This window comes from Myiozetetes cayanensis, unplaced genomic scaffold (assembly GCF_022539395.1).
Source record: "Myiozetetes cayanensis isolate MyiCay16 unplaced genomic scaffold, myiCay2020 scf23, whole genome shotgun sequence".
NCBI lineage: Eukaryota > Metazoa > Chordata > Aves > Passeriformes > Tyrannidae > Myiozetetes > Myiozetetes cayanensis.
Genome location: NW_026087445.1, coordinates 3,139,862 through 3,166,270, shown reverse-complemented (window position 1 = coordinate 3,166,270; position 26,409 = coordinate 3,139,862). Strand labels below are relative to the sequence as shown.

General features: G+C 51.1%; 1 protein-coding gene across 1 annotated transcript in view; it reads left to right on the top strand.

The window, feature by feature from the left end:
* Positions 1-26,409, top strand: part of ASTN2 (astrotactin 2) — a 314,924-nt gene that overhangs the window by 135,752 nt on the left and 152,763 nt on the right. Inside the window, exons 8-10 of the mRNA XM_050319770.1 lie at positions 4,969-5,053; positions 5,223-5,297; positions 5,807-5,944. Coding sequence (XP_050175727.1) covers positions 4,969-5,053; positions 5,223-5,297; positions 5,807-5,944 — 298 coding nt within the window. The remainder of the gene's footprint in view (positions 1-4,968; positions 5,054-5,222; positions 5,298-5,806; positions 5,945-26,409) is intronic.

The window sequence follows — 26,409 nt, the reverse complement described above, 5'->3', positions numbered from 1 at the left end:
GGGAAGGTGTGTGTCCAGAGAGGAGGGCACCAGGAAAGTGGGGCTGGACTGTGTATTGCTTCAGGTGGAGAGGCAGCCCTGAAGCAAGTGTAAGTGTGTACATGCAATGCTCATGCAGGTGGAAAAGTGTGTATTTATAGTCCCCCAGGCTTCAGGAACAGGCTACCCCTCCAGCTGGGGCCTGGACTTGCCCCAGGATGGTGGCTTTGGAGCTGGAACGTGACCCTGGCACAGCAGGGCATCCCACCAGGACAAGGGCGAGCACCAGGAATGGAAGTGCTGCCGTGGAGCAGGGAGTCACAGACGCCAGCAGTGCCAGGGGAAGGCTGACGAGCCACAGCTTTGCTGCACCACAGCCAAAGCTCCTCCAGCTCCTTAAACAGAATCACCAGTGACAGCAAAGAGCAGCTTCCCCAGGAGCACAGGGACTCCGGGAGCCTCCACGCTGTGCATGGTGGATTAGGGGGATCTTGCAGCATTATCACCACGGATCAGCTCTTGCCCTAATGAGTCTAAAAGGATTACTTGGCACGCTGGCAGTTTGTCCCTCTGCCCAGCTGTTCCTGGGCAGAGCATGGAGACAGGCAGGGAGGATCTGGGTGCAGCAGGATACCCTGTTCCCCCTCTCAGTAGAAGCAGCAGCACAGTGTGGTGAGCAAAAATGGAAGAATAGTTCAGCAACTTCCAGCTTAGATATAAAAAAACCCACAACAGAGCTAAAGCCTTGAGCTGTGCTGGTCAAGACGCAGCAGGAGCTGGGGGGCTGTTGTCCTCCACGTAGCTGGCTTTGCACCGTGCCTGTGCCACTGGAGGTGGTCAGCTCAGATGTGGCTCGTGTTAAATTTGTTTCCTTCAGGCATGAGGAAGCCTCAGTGTGGGCCAACCTTGAGCCAAAATCCATGGATGCTAAGGCTGGCTGCAGCCTGTTTTCTGCCCTTCTGCAGCTCCAGCACTGAAGCCAGCATGGAGCACAGGCACATGAGAAACCCTTTGCTCAGATGGGCAGAGACAGCTCACACCTGCATGAGGAAACTGGCTCGATTGTGTCCCTAATTGGCCCTGTTCCTCCAGATGAGTTTCCAGATCCTTCTCCCCTTCCCAGCTGAGGACAGGAGCGACAGACACTTCTCCAGGAGCTGTGTACTCGCTGCTCCTGCCCCCCCAGCCTTTCTAGCATGGGGCTCTGGATGGCACATTGGGTTGAGCTGTCGGTCGTCTCTCCCACCAGCCTCCGTGGGGATGAAGGCACAGAGGAGGAAGGTTACAGGTGAGATGTGCCTGTGGTCTTTGGGGATGTGTCCTGCTGCTTCAAGCAACGGGTTCGCTCTCCCTGAGCAGAAACTGGCACAGAGGCTCCGTGTCACCTGTAATTAGTCGTGGCAGCACAGTCTGTGATGAGATGTTGTGTAAGTAAGTCGGCAGAGGGGAGTAGGGGAGGATGGAGAACAGAGCTGTGAGTGCTTCCCATGGCCTCAGCTCTTCCCTTGCACTTCCACGTAGCTGTATGTGCCACAGGAATGTATCTGTATATTAGAGTTACATAATAAGAATCTGAAGAGAGTGCCAGAGGATGGAACCAGGCTCTGCAATAGAATGAGAGGCAACGGGCACAAACTGATGCACAGGCAGGTCCACCTAAGTATGAGGAACTTCTTTATTGTTCAGGTGACCAAGCACTGAACAGGCTGCCCAGAGAGGGTGTGGAGTCTCCCTCACTGGAGATATTCCAGAACCATCTGGACACAATCCTGTGCCATGAGCTTGAGCAGGGCTGTTGGACCGGATGACCCCACTGGTAGTCCCTTCCAACCTGAACCATTCCGGGATTCTTTGAATGATGTGTTTTCAGAGCCTCATGCTAGGGCTGTGATGTTGCATTTCCTGCTTTATTTCAGAGATTTTCCTTCCCCTCCCAGCATTTTGTTTAAATGGAAATAGAACACTGGACCTCCAGAGCAGAGCAACAGGATCTGCGCTTGCTTAAACTGAGTGAGCAGTGACCCTTCCTTTTCCTATAACAGCTGAAAATTTGCCATGGATTATCCTACCTGATTTTTGGCTTATGAATCCAAAGGCAGAGGAAGGACTACACAGGCCTGTGTTTTTGCTATGGACAGGGTGTGGGGTGGTGGATGCAGAAGCAGGATTCTTGTCACAGCCATTGGTAGATCCTGATTCATTTGCGCCGCACAGAGAGGCGTGTGCAGGACCTGTGGAAATTGCATCCAGCTTCAGGTGTGGCTATTTGTCAAACTTGGTTACCTTGGTTGACTTTGGCTTTAAGCTCATCTTGAATCCTCACTTAGCTGCAGCAATGCTGAGCAGATAACTGTGTCTATCTCAGAAGCACGTGGGATTTAGTGTCTCTGAACAGAGGCACTGCTGGTTTGGTGGTTTGTTTAAAAACACACCCCAAGAGGGTTTATAGGTACAGGAACCCCCGTTCTTGCCACTCAGGGTGCTTTATCAGGTGTTTCTCGTTCCATGGGGATTAGCCAGGCTCAGCATCCTCCTTGGCTCAGCATCATGTCCAGGGAGGATGGGGGCTGACTGAAAATAACAGAGTAGTTCAGGGGGGCAAAGAAGGAGGGTGGATTCTGATGGGGAGAAAGCAAAAGCTCCTGAGAATCTGTAAGAGCACAGCAGGTTCTGCTGAGGTTTTTTGGAAGCCCCACTGGTTGTCTGTTGTTGTAGATATAGATACAGAAATAGAACCATCCATCACGAGGAGATGGAGTCCCCTGTGCTGGGAGCCTTCCTATCCAATTTCTAAAACTCTACCAAAAGGGTTTAGGTCTCCGTGGAAAACCTGTGGAAAGTTGGTCCCAAGTGGCTACAGAGATGGGCAGGTATCCCTAGTCTCTGTGCTGTGGGTGGCTTTCCCTGGAGTCCTCCCTCTCTCCGGCCCTGTGTCTCCAGCCCAACCAGTGCCACCACTTGCCCTCTCACTTACTGAAATAAACCTCCCAATAAACCTCCCGATAAAGCCTCGAGCACCAGCTGTAGCTGCTGAAACTCCGGGATTGGAGTCGATAAAATCAATATTCCTGCAGGTTGATAGAGTTTCTCCTTCTGACGCCAAACTGACAGAGCAGTAAACAAGCCAGCAGAGAAAATAAACCCTCCTGCACCACGGGGAAGGGGTTCAGCACCAGCACCCCCAGCCATCGATGCCGAGGGAGGCGTTGGGGCTGCCAGCATGCCAACCTCTGTAGGTGGTTTTTCCCTCCTTGCTCTAATTTCTGTGGCAGGGGCTGAGCGTGAGCCGGTGCCCCAAGACTCCCAGCTCTGCTTCGCCAGCACTTTGAGATGTCTCTCATTTGCAGAGCATATATTTGTTATGTAATAAGCACCAGGAATTAATGATCCACGGCACGGCTGGGGAAACTTGCGCACTAAGCACCCAAGGAAAAAATAACTTTTCTTTTTTTAAAATCACTGATGGAACCATTAGGACCTGCGTTTTCTTGCACCGAGACCGCCCCAGCCCCCAAGGCACGGCTGAGCCTGAGCAGGGCCGAGCGCCGCCATCTCTCTCCCAACTCCTTCCCTTTGGAGGAGCAATGTTCCTGCTGCTCCCGTTATGAATCATGAGGTTAGCAGCTTCTGACAGATCATAAATCAGCGCTTCGAAGTCGCTAGGACAAATCCCAGGACATTTAATCTTTAATATTAGACGCGTTTGAGGCAGTGAATATTTCATGAAGGTGCTGTTGCATTTTAGCACATCATTAGCCGTCTCTTCCCCCCCTACCCCCTTTCCTTTTTTTGCCTCCTCTCCCTTTTCAGGCATCTCTTCCTCAAAAATATCAGCATTTGAATCCCCTTCTCGCTCCCTCCTGACAATAAAGCTCTTTACTGTAATCCCTGTGAGGCATTTTAAGAACTTGCTTAGGATCCCCATGAGCACCGTGGTACCTGCCAGTCTGCATTGCCACCGTGCTGAGGGTACCCCCTCCCAACACCCTTCCCAGGTCCAACCCCTCTCTAGTGTTTACAGCTCATCCTGCTGCACCACCAGGCACGAAGGGGAGAGGAGGGGAGGGAAGAAAAGCATTGGCAGCAGCTTGTAGCAGAAACTCCACGTGCAAATCCAATTAATCTTTTGATTTTGCTGTTTCTTGCTCCGGGTTATGTATTTCTACCAAACACTGAATCAATCTGGGCCAAACGCACGCTCGGGTTTCTGGTGTGGGAAATGTCTTCTCGTGCACTCAAAAGGATGTAACAGGGTGAGGCAGCACCCAGAGAGTGGAGGGGAGCAGGTCTGAGAGCCCTTTTGTTGTGGGATGGGGGCATGGCATGGGAATTGCCTGTGGAGGACAGAGTTTGGGGGGTTCTGCATCCTTCTGTGGGAGTTTGGGCTGCAGGAGACTCTGCTGCCCCATCCTGTATGAGGTGCCAGGAGCAGAGGTGGGAAGGGGATGTGACCAGGATCGGTTTGGGGCATCTCCCCTCAGTTCACAGGTGGATTGGACACTGGTTCTGCTCAAGCAAGGTCAAAATCCCTGCTGAGGAGTGACCCCTGGCTCCTGAGCAGCCCCTCTGCCAGGGCTGTGAGCAGGTCTCAGGGCAGGGGCTGGATTCATGTGGGTACATCTCTATGGGGAATATTTCTTGGGGGCCATTGAGCAGAGGTCTGCTCAGCCTGCAGGGCTGCAGGGCTGCACAGGAACACTAGGTAAGGATAGACCTTTGCATCATGAAACCTCATCCCTGGCTACTGTGGGTGCTGCATCATGTAATCTACCCCAGAATAACTACAGGTTTCTTGCAGCTTTCCACATCTCCTCATCTCTTTCACACCTCCTAGGGGTTTCTGGGGTCCAAAGTGCTCCAGATCCATAGCAGGGACCAGGAGTGGCTGTGAACGTGCAGAGATGGGCAGCAGGGGAGGAGGGTCCAGCTCTGCAGTCATTGATGTGCCTCTGGGCCAGAAAGGTCTCATCCTTCCCTCTTCTCTTTCAGGAGAGTGCAGCTGCCACGAAGGGTACGCCCCAGACCCCGTCCACCGGCACTTGTGTGTGCGCAGTGACTGGGGACACAGCGAAGGGTGAGTGGGGACAGGGGGTGGGTTTGCTCTGTCCTGGCTCTCCCACACTGGTGAGGAGCCTGGTTCTGCTCTGCTCAGCTGATCACTGACCCCAAAGGCCTGGGACCAGGCTGTGCTGCTTTCCCTGCTGAGTGATGTGCTCAGCTGCTCTCTCCATCCCTCCTCCCAGGCCGTGGCCCTACACGACGCTGGAGCGGGGATATGACTTGGTCACAGGAGAGCAGGCACCAGAGAAAATACTCAGGTGAGTCAGAGGAGGGTTCATCTGGGACATTTGGGTGGGGAGAGCCATGAAGATGTGCCAGCAGATGCAACCTCTTGGTCACTCCCAGCTCTGTCTTGCTGTGCCGGCAGGGGCACATGAGTGTCATTTGCCTGCCACAGACCTGAAAGATTTATCCAGGCAGAGAAGGGTTCCCCTCTTGTCCCCTCAGCAAACACCAGGCCAGTGTGCACAGAGAGTCCCTGTGGACTGAGGAGCTTGACCATCCCCTTCTGATGCATCTCATAGAATCACAGATTATCCTGAATTGGAAGGGAGCCACCAGGATCATCGAAGCCCAACTCCTAATTTGGCACGGGGAGGGGAATGCCATTATTCCTCTCCCATTTGGCTTTCAGGGCAAGGCCAAATTACTCACTTATCTCATGGTGCCGCCACTGCTCTGACTTCCAGGTGGGCAGGTGCAGTGGAGGGCCACCATTCCCTGTGGACACTCTTTTCCTCTGTGACACATTTGCCCTTTATTCCAGGTCTACCTACAGTTTGGGTCAAGGGCTGTGGCTTCCTGTCAGTAAGAGCTTTGTGGTGCCCCCTGTGGAGCTTTCCATCAATCCTCTTGCCAGCTGCAAGACAGATGTTCTGGTGACGGAAGATCCAGCAGATGTCAGGTAGGAAGCAGATTTCTCGTTTTCTTCATGCTTGAGTGACTACACTGCTCTTTAAATTGTTATTGAGGATGCAGTAATTTCTATGATGATAGGTTTGATTAATTTTCTTCCAATAAGAAATGTGATGTGATGGCTCTCCAGGCTCTTTGGTCTGATGGGTCTAGGCCAGGCCTGAGTGTGTAACTCTGAAGCCTGCCAGTACAGACAGGTGAATGGGTAGGAGAAGGCAGTTTTAAAGTGGCTTAAATGTAATGTTAGATTGCAGTGCTTAAATGGATGCATTTACCAGGATGGAGGTGCTGTCATCTTTCTGAAACTCATACATATATCACATCCACCTGGCCCTCGATGTCTGCTGGGATGCTCATGAGGGGTGAAAGGCTCTTTTGCTCATCCAGTTATTGTACAATTAGATGGGTTTTTACTTCCTGGAGTTCAGTAAATGCCTGGATATTTTTCTGGCTCCCCCATTTTGTCCAGTTTGTATTTTAACCAGATGTCCTTGGACTTGGGATAGTCTGGTTCTGAAGAGGGACCTAAGAGGACATTGCAGGAGGAGAATTGCCCTGGTGGAAGGAGAGGCTATTGCTGGGAGAATGGGCTGAGTGTGGGCAGAGGAGGTCCCTGGAGAAGGAGACAGGCACATCAGTTGTCTTCTGTGCCCCAGCTGGCATCCAAGAGGTCCTCACTTCCAAGAGCGTGTTTTTGTTGCTAATCAGTGCTTGTTCCCTCTCCTTCAAAAAGAGACTGATAGTACATATCTATCACAATTTGGCTCTCTTAGGAGCATGGTTTTTCTTGTCTGCAGAAACTTCTGCTTTTCATTTGAGAAGGAGAAGGGTTGCCTTGGTTTATGTTAACATTTTCCAAGCCAAAATGCCAGGAGATCATTATTTCTTTCTTGCCTCCTCACATCTTCATGAAAAGGACCTTAGTGAAGGTAGAGGCTCGGAAGCTTGTTTTCTGCTCCAGTGCAGTAATTGTCTCTGGGCACTGATCCTCTTGGAAAAGTCTCTGTCAGGATGGATGAATGCCAGGCAGGAGGAGGGGAGGTTCTGCCACTGAGCTTGTTGCCTTCTCCCCTCGTAAAAGGAACCTGAACTGAGAATTCCAGGTATAAATATTGGAGTGACTCAGGTAGAATAAGGGGAGGCGAGTTCACAGCGCTTGTATCTTACACACAGGAGTTGCTAAATTATTAAAACTTTAATAAACGTAATAATAAATATTTGATGTTGAATTATGGAAGGTTTCACAGATATACTGAGAAGCGAAAAGCGATCTAATACTTCGGCGTTAGAACTTAAACACTTCTCAAAGGAGAAGCTGCAAGCTTGGGGTCCTGAGCACCCCAGGGTGGGTGGAAAGCAAGGTGATACCTCCTGAGTGGAGTGGGGTGGTGCAAAGGAGCTGATGCTGGGGCTGCTCAGATCCAGTGCAGATGGTGAGCAGGGTCAGTGTTGTGTTTAGTGCTCATGGGCATCACGTTGGGCTGTCTCTGAGAACTTCCTCTGAGGTTCTTGGGTGCTTTCACTCAATGAGAAAGGTATTTTTAGAGCTGCTTATCTTGCAGCCACTTTGCTTTGTCCCTCTGGAATGACACAAGTGTTGGCTGCTTCTCAAGGGAGCGGTGATGCAGCAGTTTTGGTGGTTCAGATGTTCGGGTGATGACCCATCACGTCAGACCAACCATCAGAGGTGAACACGTGGTGTAGGTGTTCAAACACAGCCACCCCTCTGCCTGCAGGGGACCTGTTCCCTGGCTGTGGGACTGTGGTAGTGCTGCTGACCCTCCATGCTGGGAGCTCCTGCAGGTGAATCACAGAATCATCAAGGCTGGAAAAAACCCTCCCAGATCATCAAGTCCAACCTTTGACCAAACACCACCTTGACAACTAAACCATAGCACTGAGTGCCATGTCCCAGTCATTTCTTGAACACCTCCAGGGATGGGGACTCCACCACCTCTCTGTGCAACCCTGTTCCAATGCCTGACAGTCCTTTCAGTGAAGAAATTCTTCCTGAATTTCCTGAACGTGCGGGGCTTGGGCTTTAATACAGTCACATCTCCATGCCACGGGGCTGTGTTACACCAGCTGCAACACAGCCATGTCTCAGCACCCAGCGTGCCCTGTTTGCTGTCCTGTAACACAGTGATGGTGGCTCAGTGCTGTGTCTCTCCTGTGTCTTTAATAAGGAGCGTGCTGCATTCCTCCAGACCTTTCATTAGTCTGACACCTTTGGCCCCGGGGTCGCTTGTCTTGAAGAGTTTAATGGAAGGAAATTGCAGAAAGCCTGGCTCGGAGAAAACAAGTGATGAAGTCTTTACAACTCAGAGGGTTAAAGGTTCAAACGTGGCCCTGTGTTTTTATGAAGCTGCTGGAGACTGCGGAGGGACAGGTGGGGCTCGGCCTTTCGGCAGCTCCCTGGGGAAATGCTGACTCCAGGGCTGTTCTCCCTGTGTTTCACTGCTGAGCAGTGCACCGAGCTGCCTCTGTGCTTCAGTGGATGGGGATGAGGGGCCCAAACCTCCTTCCACTGCTGCAGCCAAGTCATTAGATAAACTTCCTACAGGGGGGAGGCAAGGGGCTTCGTGCAGGCATCCCACCGGGGATGCTCCCACTTGTCCCGAGGGTTGAGAGGGGCAGGACTTTGCATGCAGAACTCGGTGCTGGAGGCTTTAGGGCTGTGTGTCATAAACTAAGCAGAGTGCTTAGAGTTAATGAAACTTGCATATGTAATTTATCAGTGGCCTTGCTGAGCATCCCCTCCTCGACCCAGAGTCTGATGCTCCGCAGGGTAATCACACTGGTCACACGCCTTGAGTTGTGGCAGCCACGCTGACGGTGACATCTTTGCTCAGATGAGGTTGGTCAGCAGTGCTGCAGGGCTTCCCCTATGTTGGGCAGCCTCTGCCTTGCGCTGGAGACCAGCTCCCAGGGTGGGCAGACTGTCCCTGTGGCATATCCCCTGGCAGGACAAAGAATACCTCCCAGTCCCACCTTGCCTCTCTTGTTTTCAAGACCCCTCTTTGTTTCCCTTTCTCCATGCTCCCATCCCTCTCTCTTATTTATATTTCTCCCCTAACCTGGTGGTAGATGTAGAAGTCTCTCTGCTTTTTAAAATAAACTACTATTAGGTGTTTAATCTTTCTGCTGGCCTTCCTTAGACACCTTGCCATCTCTCTTTGGCCCTCCAGAAGCTACAGCTTGTCCTGGGGGACCGGGAATTGCTCTAATTGTGGCAGCTGCTGGGAGGACCCAGCACCAAGAATCCCTGCAGGGGAGAATAAAAACATCCCCAGGTGGCTGTGGGGGACCAAGAGGAGGGCTAACCTGGTGGGGGGAAGAGCACAGCACTGGAGAACACCCGGTGGTCCTGGTTCACCCTGCCACCCGCTCTGCAGAAAAGTTGGTAATTTCTGGTGAGCAGCTATAAATCAGAGGCACGAGCCTCAGCTGCTGCCTGACATGACATATAGTTCTATCGTTATGGCAACCACAGAAACAAATAAAAGCCTTGCCTTCGCTTGACAAGCCTTTGAGATGTCCTGATGGAGAGACAAGTGTTCAGCGGCAGAATGAATTCTCTTGAACTCGCTGTCGATTCATCTTCGTTTTGCTCCCAAGTGAGCCCCTTTGCTCTCTGAATTCTTTGCCAAAGTACAATCAACTGGATTTTTTATTTCTAGGGTTATTTTTTTTATTTGTTTGTTATTTTGTTTTCCATTCTCTTGGAGGCAGAGTGCTCTGCTCCCCAGCTCTGTGCCTGCATCACTCTAGTCTTGTGTCAAGGATGGGAGCAGGGCTTTTACTCCCTGCCTATGGTATTTGCTGGCTCAGCCCTGCTGTGCCCTTTGTGTCACAACTGCTACCCCAGCCTTGCAGGGGTTTTGCAGGGATATTTTGCAGGGGCTTTGCAGTGATTTTGGGCATTTGTGATTTTGCAAGTCCGTGGTGAGCGCTGTGGTGTGAGGCTCCCTGAGAGTGGAGGAGGATGAAAAGTGAACTGGATGAGAAAGGCAAAGGGAATCTGGGCCAGGAGAGGGGGAACAGCTTTATTGTGTCCTAAGTGTCTCAGGAGCAAAGCTCATCTGCAGGGGCACAGGGCAATGGGTGCAGCTGCAGGTGAGCATCCCTGAAGGTCAGGAGGTGGGCTGGGCTGGTCCCCGTGGGTTATGCCAGTGGGGTACAGCATGCAGGCAGAGGGCACCCTGCCTGCTTCTTCCTGATATTTGTGCAGGAAATGCCTTGGGAACTTGGTATATTTTTTTCCCTGTTTGTTTGTTTGTTTGTTTTTCCTCCTGGAAAGGAGCAGTTTGTGGTTTCTGGATGCTCAATGCTGCAGGGACCTTCAGCCAGGAGGCTGGGAGGGAGGGGAAGTCCCTTTTTCACACTGTTCCTCAGCAGGGACCTGCAGAGCCTCCTGCTCTGGTGGTGCCAATAAAGAGGTGAGAGCAACTGGCAGTTGATGCCTGTGATGAATGGACAGCTTTGCATGATGGAGCAAATTGATCATTGCATCACCAGGCACAACTTACTCATTTCTGCAGAGAGAGGGCAATTCATTACTGTGCACATCACAGACACACCGTCATCCTCACAGATAACATCCCTGTGCTCTGGCCTGGGCTTCTTATCACCCCAAGAGGCTGTCATCTCTTAAAAAGTGGCGGAGAAGCAGCTTGCAGTGCTTAACACCGGGATAGAGGCAGCCTTTGGCCTCATCCTCTGGAGAGAAGGGACAGACACTTTACAGAGAGGCAGCCACCAGCCCCTGCCCTGCAGCTGTCAGCTTGGCTTCGTCCTGGCTGCTTACCAGGATTTTTCCTCCTCCCTGCCTCCCACTGTGATTTATGAGAGCAGGTTAGAAGAGTCAGGTACGTCTCACTTTGCTACGGGGTGACTAAATGGAGACGTAACCTTGCGGCAGCCACAGAAGGGTGTGAGCAGCAAAATGAGAGAGGGATCAGGGGAGTGGTGCAATGGAGAAAGAGGGGAAAAAAATGGAGCTGAAATCACACAGGAAGTATCTGGGGTAGGTCAGAATTGAAGTGTGGATCACCCAGCACCTCTAGGAAGGTGCAGGGACCTCACTACCCTCAACCTGTCTCTTCCTGGTCCATCACCAGCCATGGCATCTTTCATGCCCAGAATCCAAGGGACATTTCAGCCCTCCCTCTTCCTGGGCTTTTAATAACTCCTGCTGCAATAATGCTGAGCTTCACTCTCTGTGCTCTTTTGTGTGAACCCACTGAATTTTTGAGGTCTTAATGCTGAGCTGTAAAACTGCACAGAACACGATCAAACCTCTCAGGGACAGGGGATGTAAATTTGGACCTGGCTCGTAGGCAAATCCATCATGGGGAGCACCAGCAACAGCTACAAGTTTGGCAGCTGAGCGACTGCTGTTCCTCTTGTCTGTGGTGCCACAGAGCCCAGGAGGGAAAAACAACCCATCGAGTGAACAGATTTTGTTTATATGTTTATTGAGACAATTAAAAATACCCGACACTCGCCAAATATGCCGGCGCTGTCTCACGCTCAGAATGATTCCTTTTGATGTATCTGGGATCTCCCATCACAGAGTAGGGTTTGGCACTGGACTCTGTAGCTGTCCTGTACACCAGATCTGCTGCTGTAGCTTTGTGCCCGTCCACCCGGTTGCCTGGAGCAGGATCTGTGGCGGAGCAGGATCCTGCCGGTGCTGAGACAAGCAGTGAGTGCCCAGGGTTTGGAGGGGGAGGCAGGGCTCTACCACGCTGTGCTGATGTGCATGCTTAGCAGAAAGGGTGATGCGAGGTGGCGAGATCAGGCCTTGGGTTCCTTCCCTGAAAGGTGTTCTCCCGTCCCCGTTTGATGGTGTTATTTGTTTTTATGTCGCTGCCTTTGCTTTCTGTTAAACATCAGCTGGAGTGTGCTTTGTAGCTGCCTGTTCAAAGCACGGCCCCTTGACCCCTCTGTTTATACAGCCTCTCTGTACTGTTTTTCCTGAATTACAATTTTTTCCCCCCACTATTTGTGTTTTATTACCTCTGCCTTTGTCTGCATCTCCTGCCTGGGAAGGGGACTCGAAGGATTGCAGGAAGAAGGACCAGGCAATTCATCCCCTGGCCCAGACACAGTGCTGGGATGATGGGAATCTGTGCCATGAGGCTCTAGGCTTGGAGCAGGAGAGTGACAGCAGAGGAGCAAGGACAGTGGCAGCAGCAGGAGGGACAGGATTTCCTGGGTGCCTGGGGAGGATGCTCAGCGTCCCTCCCCTCTCTCCCAGGGCTGAACCTCAGCGACTTGTCCTTAAGACTCTGAGATGCTCCAGGGCAGGATGGGAGATGGCCCCAGTCCCATCTGGATTCACAGCTGTCCAGCTGTGAGGATACAGCCCTGGGTGGGGCAGTGACATTGGGAAATGCCTTTTCTTCAGCTATTTCTTAACGCAACTGAGTGGAAAGAACTGGCACCTCCACCAACCAGTTCTGATGGGATTTCAGTTGCCTGAAACTTGGCCAATGTGGATGGGATCTACTCCTCCTTTCCCCGTTTTTATCTCCTGTGTCTACTGTTGGATCACTTCAGCCAAAGGACAAAGGTAATAAAATTCAGTGGAGCCGAAATGTTCCTGGGAATGTGCCAGGGACCTGTGACAGCCTCCACAGCCGGGGAGGAAAAACCATCTCGGCGGAGACGACAGGAAAGGAGATGGACACAAACAGCAGAGTTTTGTCCTTTTCCTTTAAGGGTACCATAAGAAGACACTGTCCCTTGCAGGCTTGGAAAGGGCTGTTGGAAATGACATCAATCTGGGAGCTCAGGGAGAGTTACAGACTCCTCTTTTCCTGGTAAAACCAGGATATGCTGCACCGCAGAAGACAGACCTCTAGGTTTATTTTTACGGGTTTTTTTTCATTGCTAAAGGGAAGAGGGGATGCACATGTTGCTGCAGAGGAACATTGTTTTCACTGTGGAAGGACAAAGGATGGCAGCTTGGTGCCAATCAGAGGGGCAAAGCTCATGTTCAGCTTTCACCCAGTGCTGGCAGAGCCCTGTGGCACCACGGCTGCCAAACCTGGCAGTGTGGGCAGCTGGGGCTGGGCACAGGGGCAGCCACAGAGGCAGAGCCAGTGAACCAGGATGGCTGTGCTCAATGAAGACAAGTGAAGTTAATTAGTTTCAGCTCCTGCTCCTCCAGGGTGATGTTTCCATCAGCTCCAGTGGACTCGGTACAGTGCCCTACTGCCATGGTTGCTGCCTCCGAGGGATTTGCTCTGCTCTGAGATGTCACCCCAACTCTTGGGGTGATTTATTAGGAAAAAATTCCCTTTGTGCTCTTGGTGCAGCACTTTCCAAGCAGCTCAGAGTAGCTTTGCTTGTGCCGTGCTGGTCCTTTTCATTCCACGCTGTTTCCAGATGCAGGAGAGATGCTCTACAGGCACCCCCTGGCCTGCTCACCTCCAGGCAGAGGAGCAAAAGCAGCTCAGAATGAGGTTAGAAGCACCAAAGAGCTCAGTGCATCGTTTACAGGCAGTGTCAGCATTGCATAGAGCAGGGACAGTGTGTCCTGCCTGGCCTTGCCCACTGGCTCAGAAAACCTTTCCATGCTTTGTCAAGGCTGGATCAGACTGAAAATCGCTGCCCTTTGTCTCTGCTCTGTCCAGCTTTTGTATTGTTTGCCCCTTCTGGTCTGTGCATTTGCTCCTTAGTGCCTCCTTTTCTGGTTTAGATGTTCTAAGTACTTGTCAGGGCTTTTTCTGGTCTCCCCAAAGTGGGTTGCTGCCTACAGAGCCAAAAGCAAAATCTTCCTTGACTTTTTCCTACTGCATGTTTGTAAATCCTGGCGATACAGGGGGTGGTGATGCTTTCATGGGCACTGTGCTGGAGGGTGTTGAGCAGAATATTGTTTTCAGGAACTAAATCAAAGAGCAGTGCAAAGCTGGAGAGTTTTGGAAGGTGGGCTGGGGAGCGAGCAGGGGGAAAATATCATCAAGAAAATTAGGTGAAGCCTTGCTAAAAAAATAATCCCATCTTGGGAATTGCCCTGCTTTCACTGCCTGAAGAATTACTGTGCCATAATCAATTCAGCTCTAGACGTTTCCTGCGGTGTTTTTGATATTATGAGATGCTATTGACTGCTTCCAAATGCTTTTTATCATAAGGCAGATGGGTGCAGCTGGGGACCTGCTGCCACCCTGTGCCACAGGCTGTGCCCTGCTCGGGGCAGGACTCTGGCAGTGGTGACCTGAGTGGAGGCAGGAATGGCAGTGCTGGGAAAGAGGGATGTGGGTGTTGATTGACCACCCAGTCCGTATATAATCCATCCAGTGCCTGTTTCACCTCTGCCAGAGGGTACAAAAGGGTCTGGTGTGGAGCAGCCCTGGAGGGGAGGCACATGGAGGGGCAAAGAGCCCCTCAGTTTCACTGGGGCACGTTCAGGTCTGCTGGCACTGCAGCTGGATGGGTTTTGGGGGAGAACTTGCTCATGTCTCCTGCAAACAGGTCTGAGTGTTGCAGAGCTTGTCCTGGGTGCCACACAGCCAGACAGCTCCCTGCAAAGTGATGTTTTGCTTCATATGTAAGGCAGAGCTGTACCAGGCTGGGGCAGTGTCCCCAGTGCTGCTCTCCCTCCTGGCCAGTGGCTCTGCTGGTGGCTGTGCCCCTGTCACTGCCTTGCCACGTCTCTCCCAGCGCTGCTGTGCCCCAGGGCTCTCTCCCAGCTGCACTGAACCCAGCAGCACACAATTAAACCCCAGCTAATACTTCCCTGCTACTGTGGAGGGCTTAAAGTGACACAAATGAAGCAGCTGAGCATTAAGGCAGGATGCTGTGTAAATATGCACTGAGCTTTCGCAGTGAGAAGTCTCTTTATTCAGTTCAGTCCACATTTCCTTTCTTTTATTTTTTTTTTTTTTTTTTTTTAAGATCAGTGTGTATCAAACACAGATGGGCCAGAGCTGGAGGTGTTGGCTCTGGACTGTGGGTGCCCTGGATTTGGACCCAGGTTGGGGCCATAGATGAGTAGTATAAAGGGTTAATAATAATAAAGTTGTGATTGGTTTAGTAAAGGACTCCTTGACTGATAAAATCTTAGAATCACAGAATGGTTTGGGTTGGAAGGGACCTTCTTGTCCAACCCCGCTGCCCACAGTGGCTCACATTCCCCCTTCCTGCAGGGAGCTGTTGATGACTCTGGTTGTCATCCTGCACCTCTCTGAGGGAAGGGAGAGCTGGGGGAGGCAGGGAATGGCACTCTGCTTATTTGAGCTAAAGAATCAGCACTAGGTGTGTTAGGAGACCAGGCTGCTCCTCTCCCTAACAGAAATTTCTTGAGGACTTGGGGTAGGAGTGGATCATCCCAGCCTGATGTGACTGTAGGTAAATCCAAGCCCACCCTTCCCACCTTCCCTGGGTGGTGGAAGCTGGATCCAGCAAAAGGAGCACTCCTGGGGTTTGTGTTAGTCTGACTTGGTGCCATGTGTGGTGAAATGGGTTTTTGGAATGTGAAAAGTTACAGACTCCCTTTTTCCTGGTAAAACCAGGATATGCTGCATCACAGGCAATTCATTGTAAGCAGAAGCCTCCTCTTTTCACAGAATCATAGAATACCAGGTTGGAAAGGGACCCCAAGGAATTATTGAAGCCTGCTTTATAAAAAAAAAAAAAAGAGTTTTTGGTATGGAAAACTTCACTGCAGTAAAAACAGTGCTTGGCTTGCTTATAGAGCACAGGTGGGCAGCAGATGGGCTTGGATGCAGCAGGGGTGGATGGGTGGGGGGACATTACCTGTGTTTGGGGAGCAGCCATGCTAATCTGCTGCTTTCCTGGGTGGAAAAGAAACAACAGAAATTCCTGCCATGCCCTCACCTGGCCTTGGAAAGGGGCTAAGAAATGGGTGGGATTGAATGGAAACCTGCTGAGTGGTGCAGGGAGAAGCCCCAGTTGTTTTGTGCCTTTTGGATTCGTCAGCTGGGGCTTTGCAGGGAGCATGAAGAGATTTCCTGCTGAACATCTGGCTCCACGGTATCTTGGCAGCCTGCTCGGAAAGCCCCACATGTGCTCAGGTTGCAGGCAGATGTGGGGAGGCAGCAGCAGCTCTGCTGCCCCTTTGCTGCAGGGATGGTGATCCCCACCCCACCACTGCTTCCAGCATGGATGGGGGGCTGTTCCCCTGGAGGCTGGATGTTGTCCTCCTTCCTTCCCTGTCTCCTGGTGTCATTCCAGCTGTGCAGGTGTGGGTGACAGAGCATGCAGAGTGTTGTAGGGTGCTTCGCCACAGATGCTCCAGCTACCAGCTACCTGCCCTACACACACACACCCAGTCAGGCAGAGGGAGACTATTCCCAGAATAGCCCCAAATAAGTTCATTTCTGGGCAGGGTGTGGGTTTGGCTGTGCAAAGCCCGACTGGAGTAGCTGCAGCAGGGAGCTGGAGTGAAGTCCCTGAGCTCTGGCCTCTCTGCAGCAGCTGTGACAGCGTGACCCGTGTCAGCACGTCACCTGCTATAGAAGGTTTTCTGAGCTTTGCAAGGTTCATCCAGTCTGTCCTGGCTTTCCCAGTGGGAGCGGGACTGGGGGAGGTTTGGGCTGGGAAGGCTGGAGCAGTTCAGAGGGAGCTGAACTGGCTTGCAGGGCCAGCCCCATGTCCATGTCTCCAGGTCAGGGTCTCACTCACACAGGCACTTCCTCAGAGCAAAGCTACAGAAATAAACACAGCACTGAGTGCTGGGCGACCTATTTAGGAAATCCAGGGCTCTGCTTGGACTTGGTGCTGCAGAGTCCGGGCAAACTCAGTCCCCTGAGGCTGATGAGGTCTGAGATGATGAAGCTGCCGAAGGCAGAGTTGGACATGCTCGTGTGTGGGCTCTGCTACGTGAACAGCCTCCATGGCTCAGGTGGAACAGTGGCTGTGTGTGCTCATCCTTGCTTTGGGGGCTGGAGGAGGGGTATGTGTGGCATCTTTTAACAGCACAAATGTGCAGGCAGCCTCTCACTCGGGGAAGTGCAGTCCCTGCCCACCCAGGGGGATGGCATTGATGGGGCAGCCAGAACATCAGTCACAGGCACCTAAACCTGTGGGGTGGTGCTGCCTCGCTCTGTCTCACTTCTGCTGTGGTAAACTCTTCTTTTCATAGGATTCCCTCTGGCTTGGCTAAGACACAGTTTGCAAAGCTTTGGCATTAGGGGTGGCACAAGCCGTGGTCCCACATTGCTCTTCCTCTCTGAGCTGGGCAGTGGGAGCCTGGGTGGGGAGAGCAGCAGAAGGTGGCTCTGACATATGCAGACTTTGCTGCCAAACTCCTCCATCCTCTAATGGGAGCACTAGTGTGAAAATCAAAGAGGGTCAGTCCCCAAAGGGCTTGAGAAACAGTACTGAAAGCTCCCTGTTGCATCTTTGTGCTCCACTCAAAGGCTGATTTTGTGCTGTCTTGGGACCATCTCACAGTTTCATGTTGATCCTTGTCCATGATCTCTTTGCTCATAACTTCCCTGCATCGCTTTATCAAGTATCTGTTGAAACCCAAACAAAGTATTCTCCTTCTCTTTAAAAAAAAAACAATAACAAAACAAGTTATGTTATTGCAGAAAGATAAGGGGTAAATCTGATCCTGTTCAGAGTCAACAGGTAGACACAGAAGGGACAGGGACCAGTCTGGCTGGAACTGCCACCCCCTGCCACCCATCCTGTCTGGCTGTGCCTGTTGATGGGATTGATCCCTGTGGGGATGTGCCAACCCTCCCACTGGGTCCATGAGCTGCACAAGCTGCTGTTGGCAAACCCAAGAGCTTCCTGAGCTTCCACCAGCTTCAAGCCCTCCTTGCCTCACCCCATCCCAAGCCCTCTGGTCCTCTCTGTGTCTCCTCCCTATGCAGAGCCACCCCTGCCCTCCATGGAGCCCCCCAAGGAGGAGGGGTTCCTGCCTTTTCCCAGTGACAAAATCAATACCAACGGCTTTCATTAATATTCTAGGAATGGCAGGGAAGATTGACTGCCTCATTAGCAGGCATCGTGTGAAACTCTGACAATAATTAACAACTCAACGGTCTTATTTGCTGGCCTATCACAGAAGTATTCAATCAAAAATGTAATTTGCTCGACGCTCCCATTTACCATAAAGAGAATATTCCTTCAAAGTTTTAAATAGACTAATTAAGAGGGAAGAAATACAGGGAAAAAAATTATTAACAGTATAGTTTTAATGGGAAATTACTGGAGCGTATTAATAATGCAATAACCATTTTTAACAGCTGTCTGTCAGTTTGTGGGCCGGGGTAATTAAATTAGTCACTAAAGGGTTAGTCAAATCAGGTGTTGGAGAGCGGCACCGGGGCTAACGAAGGCGTGTCAGGAGGAATGCTCTGGCACAAGTAGGGTGAGGAGGTGCTGAAGGAGGGTGAGATGCTGATGTTGAGGTCAGAGGTCCCCAGGGACCCTTCAGAGGGTGGAACAACTGGTCATGTGGGGCACCAGCACCTCCCAGCTCCTCTCCTTGATTTAGGTGAACCCGTCGTGCCAGGAGACGCTGGAGCTTTGCGTTGGCAAAGGCTGAGTTGTCTCCGGGAAAATGATAATAAGAAAGAGTCTTATCTGAGCATGAGCATGGCCCGAGGTGGCCTCTGTGACGTCTGCTTCAGCCTGACACTGCTCAGGTTTTTAATCTCTTTCCCAGAGCCAGAAGGCAGCTATGCAGGGGATTTTTGGCAATTTCTTTCAAGGCTTTTATATTCTGCGGGTTTCAGGCTTGCGTTCCCCCTTCCTCCGCCCCTTCGCCCCTTTTGAAATGAATTGCAGTTAATTTTGGATGTTGTTGAGCCTGGAAACACATCTTTCTTGCCGCCAGCCTATTAAAAAAATATATTTACAGTTCCATAAAGCAAAGCCAGCTGCCAAGGTAACGTCCTGCTGGCTCCCTTGTGTTCCAGGCAGAGAGTAAGGATTTGGAGAGGTACTCGCTTCCGTGATTACAGTGAGGATTTTAAGCCCAATGGAGAGGTTTCTACCTCAGAAAAATCATTGGGTCCGGCCTGGGGAGGTGTTGGTGGTGCTGCAACTCCCTTTCCTTCTCCCCTCCATGAGTCAGAATGGGAATGTGGGCCTTTAGGTCTGAGTGGGAAGGGATTACACCTTCCAGTGTGGGGTTTTTTTGAGATTTCAGACATTTTCTCCATTTTATACTTCACCCATCAAGAGGTACCAAGGAATGTGGTGGTTGGGGTGTTTGGAGGGTGTAGATGCCTCTGAAACCATGACCTACATCATGCAGAGCAAGGACATGAATGTCTGTATATTGGCTGAATGTTTGGGCTTTTCTGGGCCGTTTTCTTGCTCTGGTTTTACATTTTCTCACACTCAATGTCTGTAGGTGATAAGAGGGGAGGGCAAAGTCTGTGTGTTCTCCTCAGAGGTTTCAGTTTTCATGAATCAACAGGAGGGTTTTTCCATAATTCTTTCTCCCATCATCCCCATTTGAAATTTAACTACAGAGACATCCTGATCTGCCTGAAGTGCTTGGGGCTTTCTGCTGATCTTTTTCTGTCATTTAAAACAGATGTAGAGCTCACAGTTGTTTTGACTGGGTGACATGGGGAGAAAATGTGCCCCACATGGCATCTGGGAGTCAAATAACCACCCAGTGGAAGCGTCTCTGATTCAGCTGTTGGCTCCTCAAGAGGAGAATCCCAGGAGAAGGGAAATGGTAAAACCCATCAAACCCACCAGAACACCTCAATGTCCCAACAACTGGAAAAAGACCCCTGTGCCTGTGTGGGCACAAGCCATGTGGGCACTTGGGTGAAGGCAGGCCCTCCTCTTTCTCCACATGATGGAGAATTACAAGCCGTATAGATTATTTTAATGGCCGTATTACTTCCAACTGTGCCTCCGCCATCTGTTCTTCCCCAATTACAGATGCAAAAACCCAGCATGTTTCCCCATTCGGGCTGTAGAGGATGAAATACAAGCATTGTAAAAGGGTGTATATTCTTCCAACAATGTAGTTGGCACCTGTGATGTGCTGCTCGTGCTTCTGCCCCGTGTTAGTCGGGATGCTCAGCCTGGTCCCTCTGCTCCACATCCCGGCCCACGCCCGGACCTGTGGTGGCAGAAGGAGTTGTTAATAAAAGGAAGAGGCTGGTTTGCTACATGATTTGTCTGTGCCGAGCAGGGCAGCTGAATTATTAACGCTGACCAAGCCTCTAAGTGCTACAAAACTCGACGAGAACCTCTTACCTCCGGCACAGCGATAAACAGGATTGAGGCACGGTGGGAGGGAGGGAATTAAGATAGGACATCAAAGACCGGGTTCCGTCAAGTAAATCATGCCATTGCTCCAGTAAAAGAGCCCCTAAATGTTTTATTAGGGATTTTCAACAACTACCAAAATTAAGATGGAAGGGATGAATTATTAAAAAATAGATTAACTAAACCAGCCGCTGAATTAAACATGAAAGGTGCCTATCGGGAGCGGCACGGCCACCGTGTGCTGCAGGCATCTGAGTCCTTCAGCCAGGCGTGCTAGAGGGGCCCTGGAGAGGGGGAGCAGCAGTGCTGGGGGCATGGAGAGCCACAAGCTGCTCCTCCAGGTCAGTATTGCACAGCCAGGCCACGGAGAGGCTGTTGCAGGGTCAGGAAATAAGAGTGCCAGGTGCTGTGGAGTCATCAAAGGTGGGGTTTCTGCCTCAGGCTGAAGAGATGCAAGGGAGAGTGAAACAAAGGTAGAAAAAGGTGGCTTGCCTGAAGTACTCGAGCCAGGATCTGAACTCTCTTTTCCTCCATGTTAATCTGGTGTTACCAACTCAAAGCCACCTGTGGCAGGACAGGGACTGAGCTGGGGAATGGCTCGGGGGTTGTGGTGGGCACTGGGAAGCTGCTCCACCAGGTCTGGTGCTCGTGGCATTGAATAAGGGTAAGGAGGGTTTGCAGGGGCCAGAGAGGCCCCAGAGTGGGGGAATGGGTGAGGAGGACTCATATGGTCCCTCCCACCAACCCACCTGGGCGAACGAAACACGATTTGTGTGTTGCCAACAGCTGGGCACAGCTGGAACAGGGGGTCTGTCCATGCCCCTGCGTAGTTTGAGCATGTTGGTCTGCCCCCATGGCTTCTTGTACTAAACCTCTCCCACCTGGGTGTGCCTGCTGATGGGATTGATCCCTGTGGGGCACAGAGTCAATATCTTAATCCCTTCCTAAAGCCGACTTGTGATCTCAGTCTGGTATTTCTGTGGCCTTGCAGTACAACCTGTCCCGACATTCCCCATGGAGGGCTGTGGCAGCCTGTGAAGGTAAAGCACAGATGAGAACAGGAGGTGAAGAGATGCTGTTGTCTGGGGTTTGTTCTATTCCAGCCCCCAGGAGGGTGGGAGCGTCGTCTCCAAGTGTGAAAGACAAAATGTGGTGGAATTTCTATTTGTTCTCCCTCTCTTTCTTCTTCCCTCACACGTTCAAAGCTCTTACTTGGAAGTCTACAGTCAAACCCCTGTGAATGCCAGCGGTAGTAGAGCTGCTGGGAGCAATTCACAGTGTCTGCAGCAGCACTGCTTCAAGGGGCACTGATGGAACAAGTGGAGGCTTCATTCATAATAATAATAAACTGCTATTTTGCAGTTATACGCTGCTTTTAATCTTCTCAACTCAAAGGAGCATTAATTAACTGCGTGGCACGGTGGGAGGTAGGTAGCTGTTGTTGTCCCTGTTTTACAGATGAGGAGGCTGGAGCACTGTCACATCCTGCAGCCTGCCCACAGTCAGACAGTATTTCACCATCCGAGCCTGCAGCCCATCCCAAAATGCCACCTCCTGCTCGGAGCTTTATTCTTGGGAATGCTCTCCTGTGGCAGGGCAGACCCTCAGGGGTTTCTGAGGTCGTTTGCATTTCTTTACACCCAGTTTGGTTTTGGATAGATAGAGGTGAATATTGCTGAAGTCAAATGTGAATCTTCTAATTTGAATTAGTCCAAATGCCGAAAGCAAGTTCCTTGCCCTCGGGCCAGCGGCCGGGCAGAGTTCCAGCTCTGCAGTGCTCCTTCCACTGGGAGAAAAACTTGGAGAAACATCTTAAATTCAGTCTTTGCTGTGATCCCCACTTTTTGCTAATGTGTCTGGAGAAGCCTGGTTGGGTGAATTGCTGAAAATACAATTGCTGACTGTTTTCCTCAGAAATGCTCAGGTTTGCCTCTCTGCTTCCAAAATCTCCAACTTGACTTTTTTTTTTCAGGAGTCACATTTGCAGATGTTTGCTTCTGCTGCTGCTTATTGGCTGAAAGATCAGTGTTTTGGCCCTTGTGTATGGAATCAAAGAGGAGTCTTGGCTTGTATTTTGGGAGAGCATGTGCTGGAGAGGCTTTGGGTAACCCTCACCTCTCCTTGCACATGGTGGCTGGCCTCCAAGAACCCCCTGATGCTCACAGCTCCTCTCTCTGCCCAGAGGCACCAGCTGCCATGGGCTCTGAAGGATGCTCCTGGCATCCATCAGGTCTTCATCCACTGCTCCCTGCTCCCCGGTGGTTTGTGGGATTTGTGGTGGGACCATGGAGGGACATTCATGGCTATCTCTGAGGTCTTTCAGAGGAAGCAAATTCTAGTTTGGGCAGCCTCCTCAGCCCCTCAAGGCATACCTTGGAGTAGCATGGAAGCTTTTCCATTTAGTCTTTTTAATTAAGACAGACACTGAAATAAAGGTGGTGATGAGGTGTGATGGGCAGGTGGAGGGTGGTCCTGCAGTGTGGAAACACTGCTCTTGTCTTTCTCTCTTACCCTTTTTTTGTTTTTTCTCCTCTCATCAATCTCCTGTTGCTAAATGTGCAGCTGGAGGGAGGGTTCCCAGACAAACTTCCCACTGATGGGTTCTGACAGATCTAATCCGGCAGGAATGGCGACGACCACGTCCTGCGCTGCTGTGAATTGTGGTTCAAACCTAATATCCTTCACCATGACACACTGTGGTGACTGAAACGAGCCTGGTGGCTCAGATCTGGTTGGCCTGAGGGCAGGAATGCTCCCATCACCTGCACACCTGCCTGCTGCTCCTTCACTGCCTGTGGGATTGGGCCCTTGATGCATCCCTTGCAACCTCTGCCATTGCACAGCTCTTCTAAAGGCCTTTCATGTCTCTCCCAAGTGGTGTTTTAGTTGTCTGATGCCTCCTGTTCCTCAGGAAGACTAATAACAGGTTCCCCCTTACCTCCCCAGCATCTATTGCAAGTAGTTCCAGGGTCTGTAGGCTGGGTCTGATTTGGCTGTGCTTAGGAGTAGCTTAGGTCATCCCTAGGTCTGTATCTAAGCTAGTCCCTGAGGCTGCCTCCTCTGATCATTGGAGATCTGGTCAGTGGAGCTCAGGGCATGGATGAGCTCTTTTTCTACCCTTGACTGCCTTAGGGCAGGGGGATCATCCATAAACGAGCCAATTTCTCCTGGTGAGTTTGGAGGAGCCCAAAGTGACCAGTCCTATGCATATCTTGGATTACTTTGGAATGGGTGAGCTGAATCCCATCTTTCTTCTCTCAGACCTAGGGGCAGGGTTGCTCTGGCCGCTTCTGGACCAGCAGCAGTGAGTCAGGTGTCAGCTCTGGGCAGGCTGTGCTCTGGCTCTGGGAAAAATGCCCTTGGCACCAGCAGATCCACAGTTGTAGGAATGCAATCCCCCATTGTCTCATTCTCAGGATTTGGGTCTGGGGTCTTCTGGTTTAGGCATAGCAGGCCAAGTCCCACAGCATAGTCCAAAGCCTTGGTGGAGCTGGCACGATCCCCCCCTTCCTCCAAGGCTGAGCTCCTGAGTGAAACACCCCTACATGAGCTACAACATGTGCCCTGCTTCAACCTCTCTGCCTTTAACCCTCTCTCTTCCTCTGGTAAGTAATGATGTTCCCTGTTCCACGTCCAAGTCCCCACTCAATTTATCTTGTTTATTGACCCAAGCAGAAAGTCAATGTTTTCTTCATCTGCCATTTGCTTTGATGGCAGCCAATTTGGTTCAGCCAGAACAAAACCGGATGCAGCAGAGTTCAGCCTCACATTTTTCTCTCTCTCTTTTTTTTTTTTTTTAACACTGATTATCCTTTTTTCCTGAACACACCTGGCCCTGGACACAGCTTGGCAGCCTTCACTATATGGTATGGCTGCAGGCAAGGCTAAAAATGTGCAGCAATTACCCCACGAGCTGGAGAGCCGGGAGGAAGCCTGCGGGTCAGCTCATTACAGGCTGCAGCCAGGGCTGCCTGTGCTCTCCTGGTGAGGGCTGTTTGTTTGGGAAACGTTGGCCTCTGGGGCTTTCATGTGCATTTGGAGCTCTGTTCCTCAGAAGTCCAAAGGTATGCTTTGCAACCATTGCCTGGATCAGAGCTTTTCAGGCACTGCGCCGTCGGCTCCACGGTCTTGTTTGTGCTGGGGGTGGGATGTGGGATGTGGGATGGGAAGAGGCAGGATGGCCTCTCTCATGGGGTATTTGTAACGCTGCAGATCAGGAAAGGTTCACTGACGAGCCAGTGCAGGGATAAATACAGGCTCTGCCCCAGAGAGTTTGCAGGCTGGGGACAGCGTGTGGCTGCTTTGGGGTCTGTCCAGGCAGCACCTGCACCACCGTGGCACATCTTTGCAGGGGAGGTAGAAGACAAACCCTTCTGGCAGTGTGGGTGCAGTTTTAGGTCATAGCCAAGGTGATCTCATGAGATGTGGTCCAGGTCTTCCCCAGCCACTGATGCCCATCAGTTCCCCTGTGCCAGTGGTGGTGTCTCTCTGATCCTGGGCTGAGCTTGCTCAGGGGATTTAAACCAGCAGAAAACCCTCTTTTTCTCCATGGTAGGAAATTCTTTGCCTGAGGTTCCCACATCTCCTCGCAGGGGAGAGATGGGGCCCTATCAAAGGCAGCAGCAGAATGGGGTGTTCCTCACCTTTGGAGACCAGACCCATGAAGGTGGTGCCTTCAGAAGTGCCTGGTGACTGTTGGCTTACAGAGGAGGGTGCTGCCCTGGTGACAAAACCAGCTGTACTCCAAGGAGCTGCTAGTGGATGCTGGGCACCTTGGAAAACACAATCTGCATTGGGTGCCTAGATAAGTGCCAAGTCCTTTTGAAAAACCTGCCCATATGGATGGAAAATCCATATGCAAATCTCTCCCCAGGTATAAAATTAATTGGATTCTAACTTCAAAGAGTACTTCTGGAAATGAGCTGTAAATAATCTGGTTGTGCCTCAGTTCCTCTGTCTGTGGACATTCACCTGGCTTTCTTGGAGCCAGTGAGTGTTGCTGATGGAAGGTGCTATATATAGCAGCAAAACTATGCATATATGTATACATATGCATAAATGCTTCCCTAGTAAGTGACCCAGGTGTGTGATGTTTTTTAAAATACAGCCTATGGATTTGTTTCTCAAAAAAGCTCCAGTTTTGCTTCTCACGGGCTCTCACCTCTCTCTGTCAAGCCATGAGTACTCCCATGACATGGGATGCTTCCTCACCCAGTACCGTGGCTGGGAGCAACCTACCCAGCTCCCCAGGTTGGGATCTGGTGATCCCTGGGATGCAGAGATGTTGGTGAAGGTCACTCAGGAATGTGGCTCTCAGGGGAGGTTCAGCTGGATGGAGCTTTATTGCAGAGCCTGATGTTGCTCCTGGAGCTATATTAGGATGCTGAGCTGCTGTGTTCTGCAGGGGCTGGCTCCTCCATGGGCTGTCCTGCCTGCAGCCAGCATCCCATCGGGATCTGCAGTCCCAGTGCTTGTCCCTGTGCAGAGATGGCTGATCCATGGCACCCAGTTTCCGAGGAACTCAACACTGTCTGTCCCCAGCAGATCGATAGAACATCTGTGAAAAATCAGGGCATGGATATCTGATCCAGCAGCCCTGGCTGTGTCCTGTTTATCTGATCTAATTCTGTCGGTGTTCCTGAAGTGCTTATCACCACATCTTGGCACTTTATTTGTGCACTGGAAAGCCCCCAGTCTCTGGGCAGTGAGAGGGGCTGAGAATGGGCTGTGCCTGGTCCTGGTGCCTGGACACAGGCTAACAATGGGATAAAGGGTGACTCCCTTCCTCTCCCAGTCTCCCTGCAAAATCCAGCTTTTCCAGCAAAAGAATTCCCAGTTTCTAGGCCAGGAAAGTAGCATGGAGAGATGGAAACTGCCACAGCCAAACTTTCATTTAGGTTAGAGTATATGTCTGTTTTATATGGGAAAACCCTTCAGCTCATCTCTTTGGCATGCTGAACAAGTAGGACCTGAAATCTTGTTTTGCTGGTGGCTGATTACTTGGAAGGACAAAGACAAGGGGAAGGTGGGTAAGATGCTCAGTTCCTCTCTGACATGTGATTGTGTCCATGTTGGGAGCAGGTACAGGTGAGGTGATGAGGAGGTGCACAGAGCTCATCAGACCAGGGAGATTAATGGCATTTTATTGCCATTTTTAAAGCATATTTTTCTAGCCACAGAGAATCTGTGTGACTCTGTGTTGTGTTTGAACCACAGCCCAGACAGGGCTGCAAT